Source organism: Lactuca sativa, chromosome 4, assembly GCF_002870075.4.
Source record: "Lactuca sativa cultivar Salinas chromosome 4, Lsat_Salinas_v11, whole genome shotgun sequence".
Classification (NCBI taxonomy): Eukaryota; Viridiplantae; Streptophyta; class Magnoliopsida; order Asterales; family Asteraceae; genus Lactuca; species Lactuca sativa.
In genome coordinates this window covers 360,326,350-360,330,758 of record NC_056626.2, presented here as the reverse complement: position 1 = coordinate 360,330,758, position 4,409 = coordinate 360,326,350, and the positions used below count along the sequence as shown (strand labels likewise).

Genomic DNA, 4,409 nt, shown 5'->3' with positions numbered 1-4,409 from the left:
ATTGACCTTTTTGGTTTGAGACCTCTATTTATACATTTAGCTAGATTTAACTTAACTAGTTTTCCTATTTATTTAGTCTCTCATTTTCTTTGTAATTATACTTATCTTGCATAATAATGAAACTTTGGTTGTATTTTACCTCCATTGCTTAGTAGTTTACTATGATCAAATTTTCGGTTTGGTTCAGTATTGGCGATCCAATCTGGTCTTGCTCCATTGTGTAAACCTAATTTTGTCTCGTTGAAGTAGAATTTAGAAGAACTGTTGCTTGGTTCTCCCCAGAGTGAGAAAATCAAAATATTTGAATGATTCTTGAGAGAATTACTTTACATATTAAAAAAAAAAGGGAGTCCTAGGAGAAAATTAGCATTGTAAATCCAAAAGTGTTTTGTTTCTAACACCTTCAAATCCGATTCTTTTGTTTTAGTTGCTCAAAACACAAGTAAGAGAACCAGACGCATGTACTCTCATCTTGTCACCAATTTTACATCTCTGTTTGGTTTATTAGCAACACGATCCCACCAAACTCCTTATAATCAGAATTCTCTTTACTATAGTGTAATGAAACTACAATGTACGAGTGTTGTTTTATGTATTTTTAGCTCATAACTATGATACAGGTGTTGTCATTCGTATACACACAATTTTTATATTCATGTAGAAAAGGAATCCTTCATAAGAGATAGTGGCGTAGATATTCAACTCGAGCTGGATGTTTGAGCTTCATCAGAGCCTTCACTTCATGCTTCCTAACCATTTCTCTTGATATATTCAAATTACCCGCAATCTCTCCCAGTGTTCTATTCCCTTTTCCATCCAATCCATATCTTTGTCTTATCACCAAGCTCTCCTTCGGCTTCAATGAATCAAGCTTCATACATACATACATACATACATACATACATACATAGGGTTAATCTCAAAAAGACCTTATATTTGAGGTTTTAATCGAAAAAAAAAAAAACACAAAACGAAATATAACCAAACATGACATTAAAAAAAATTGAAATTACCACATCATCGAGGGCAAGCCTGAGAAGAGCAGTTTGGCGCCTCTCATCATCACCAACACCATCATTATCCTCAATCGTGTTAATAAATTCTTCTTGTGTAACTGAATTTCTTCTGTTTAGAGAGAGAATGGGTTTTGATACTTTTGTCACTTCACGGTATCTCTGAAGTGAAATTCCAGCTTTCTTTGCTATCTCTTCGTCTGTTGGAGTTCTCATAAGTTCAAACCATAGCTTCTTTTTTGCCTTTTGTATCTCTATTCTAACCTGCATCCATCCATCCAAGATTTCAAGATACTGTTTCTATGCTAATTCTTACAATACAACAAATTATTACAATCACATTGACTAATCTCTCAAGACACCCTCAATTACACCTACAGAACAAGAAGAAAGAACGAAGAATGCGACAAAAAACATACCGATTCAAGGCCAAAAGGTACTTTAAAGAAACTTGAAAGTGTCATAGAACGTATGATAGCATGTCGAATCCAAAACAAAGCATATGTTGAAAGTTGTAGTTTTCTTCCAGGTTCAAAGCGATCAACGGCTGTGATCAAACCCTTTACTCCTGCTTGGCAAAAGTCTTGGAAATTTCTTCCATTTGCAAACTCTTGAAAATATTTGTTCATCACAAACAAAACCAGTCGAAGATTATGCTGCATGTACATTATCATAACAATTGTTAAGCAAAAACGAACAACTTGCAATATATAGTAAGTTTAATATAAGAGAAACGAAAACCTAACTTGTCACACCTTTATTAGTTTATTTCTAGCTGCTTGACCGATTCCAATTTGTTTTCTTAGTTGTGACACGTTCATGTTTGTAGCCTCTGCTAACTCTCCATCTGTTGGTTCTCTTTCCAAAGTTTTCTCCAACTCTTCTCTCACTCCAATGATTGCCTATTGTAGCAAAAGAAACCACTAAGAAATAGACAAAATTATACAAAAATAGATTTGAAGAGACTCGAATTTGTTACCTTCATTGTTTGTAATAACTTAAAGAGTCGAGTGTGTTCTGAAGAAGGAAGAACCGGTGGGATTTTCATTTTCTTCCAATCTAAACTTCCTAAATCTGTAGAGGCTGTGTAGTCTTTAACCAGTCTGTTGATCTTTTCATCTTCATTCACCTTTCCTTGTTTTCTTTTCAAATTTGATGTAATTAATGTTGAGTTTTTCTCACTTTTCAGATGAATCCTTTTCTCAAGAGTCAACCTTTGCAACTTTTTATGGTGCCCCCTTACAATATCAACGGTTGTGTTTTTTAGCTTCTCATTGGTATCAAAGTTTTTCTTTTTTCTTCGTGGAGTTTTTTTCACATGATCATTGGTATCAGAGTCAATGGTTGTTGGACTTGGACTCAGTTTGTATAATCTATCGAGTTCAGCTGCAGCTTCATTGTAATCCAAATCTAATGAGCATGAAGGAGCTTCAACAGTGGACAAAGCTTGTACTCTTTCTGAAGGCTTTTTACTTCGTCTAAGTCTCTTTGGGTTTTCTTTAGATTTGTCGACAGATAAATTTGCAGATTCTTTGGAAGAAACTAAAGTTGTGTTCTTGGGTTTATCTGTTTTGAATGCTAATATTGACTTTCTTTTGAATGGAGATTGATGAGAAGAGAATCTTGCACTTAATCCAAGTGGGGTCCTTGCAGCAGAGCTAGATACAGTCACAACTCCCATGCCAAGATGTATCTAAGCAGAAATTTTGAATAATGGAAGAGCTTTTACTTGTAAGATAATTCCTACAACAAACAAATAGGTAAATCCATAGAATCATTAAATAGAAAAAGGAGTAAATGTAAATCAACTTCTACTAGTTCAAGTATAGCATGTTGGATACAAAACAAATAGGTTAACTCCACAGGATCATTAAATTGGTAATTCTAGTTGTTTCGAATTATAAATGGTTAAAAATCACTTCAATCTCAATCGACACAACTTTAAAGTTTGATTGAAAAGTTTTCACAATGCTATGGAACAAGCAGGAGAGATTAGGATCAAGCCCTTGTTAATCAGAAACATATGTACATAACATAACATTCTAGGCATCATTGAAAAAAATATCATTTTGTTTTCTATAACTTAATAACCAAACGCTCATAAAAACAGAACAATGATCAAAGAAATGAAAATATTCAAGGTGACAAATAGTGATTGAAAGCCCTTATATACAATGCGAAGATTAGACTGAACAAAACTGAACTACAAAACTGAACTGGACAATGCAAATAATTTGTATAGCATTTGGTAAGACTGGAACAGAATATAACAAGTTGTCTGATTGAGTTTGGTTAAACGAGAACACAACAAAACAAAAAGCTAGAATTACCATATTGTCTTTTTACTAAAAAAAACATACTAAAAATCAAATCTAGCTTACACATCACCTTAAATTTAACAACAATTTTACATGAGTTACTTAAAAATCCATTAATTAAAATAATATCTTTCAAAATTAATAAAGTTCTCAACCCAAATTATTTAAAATATCCATAATGCTATTGATTGTAGAACTCCAATGGAGGGATTCTTCCATATGCCGATTATAAGGTGAAACTAGTGTGCTTTACTTGTCACCCATGACATAAATAATTTAACATTGATAAACACCACTTGAGCTTAACCTAAATGTTCCATATGCAGATTCAGGTTTGCACTTTTTGACCCATTTATTAAACGTGTCTAGTTTGTGTCAACATGTTTAAATTTGATCCGACCTGTTTGCCACGACCCGACCCGTTTTTCATGTCTAATTGCATGATTCACGAAAAACTCGATAAGCTATGCCCCTTTAATACTAATAATAATCCTCAATATATATCACTATTTACTCTCAAGACATATCACCAAGTAAATAACGATAGCTATGATACAGAAAAAGTCCCCTTTAATACAGAAAAATCTCGACGAAAAAAACATCCAATTAAACAACGATAGCATTGTTTAATACATAAAATTGATCATGATGCAAATACGATATCTATTCAGGCAAAAAAAAAATTAGAGACGATGAATAAAAGAGGTGTAGCGTACCTTACAGTGTAGATGCTTCGATTGGTGGATTTGTGTGCTACTAATGAAAGACAAAATCGGGGTCGTATTAAAAAAATTAGTGGTTGGGATATTTATATGTAGGAAATGATCACTGTCTTCAAAGGTTCGGACTTCATATAACCACAAAGAAGTAGAGGATATAAAGAAGAGACGCGTGTTCCACCTTCTTCCATAAACTTATAGAGTAAATTACAAAAATGGTCCTTATGATAATGTGGTTTATTTTAATCAAGTCAAATTTTTTTTCTATAATAACCCTGAACATCCCTCTACGTGTTCCCCCTTCTTCCATAAACTTCTAGAGTAAAATAGTAAATTACAAAAATAGTCCTTATAGTTAC

At 33.1% G+C, this 4,409-nt stretch overlaps 1 protein-coding gene across 2 annotated transcripts; it reads right to left on the bottom strand.

Moving 5' to 3' along the window:
* Positions 1 to 527: 527 nt before the first annotated feature.
* On the bottom strand, positions 528 to 4,201 carry LOC111909904 (RNA polymerase sigma factor sigE, chloroplastic/mitochondrial). 2 transcript variants are annotated; one of them, XM_023905688.2, is made up of 6 exons: positions 4,048 to 4,201; positions 1,993 to 2,756; positions 1,769 to 1,915; positions 1,433 to 1,669; positions 1,014 to 1,277; positions 528 to 871 (listed from the first exon to the last, which is right to left on the bottom strand). In XM_023905688.2, the coding sequence occupies exons 2-6, from the start codon at positions 2,692 to 2,694 to the stop codon at positions 674 to 676; spliced, it is 1,548 nt and encodes a 515-aa protein (XP_023761456.1). In that variant the 5' UTR covers positions 2,695 to 2,756; positions 4,048 to 4,201; the 3' UTR covers positions 528 to 673. The 2 variants fall into 2 exon arrangements, with proteins under 2 accessions (XP_023761456.1, XP_023761457.1); XM_023905689.3 differs by having other exon boundaries at positions 4,053 to 4,177.
* Positions 4,202 to 4,409: the final 208 nt, after the last annotated feature.

What these genes read in the sequence shown, in the direction of transcription:
- LOC111909904 (XM_023905688.2), bottom strand. Translation starts at nt 2,694, where the DNA reads ATGGGAGTTGTGACTGTATCTAGCTCTGCTGCAAGGACCCCACTTGGA. An exon ending in AGTTATTACAAACAATGAAG is followed by an intron (nt 1,916 to 1,992) that starts GTAACAAATTCG and finishes TTGCTACAATAG; the next exon opens with GCAATCATTGGAGTGAGAGA. An exon ending in TACCTTTTGGCCTTGAATCG is followed by an intron (nt 1,278 to 1,432) that starts GTATGTTTTTTG and finishes GGATGGATGCAG; the next exon opens with GTTAGAATAGAGATACAAAA.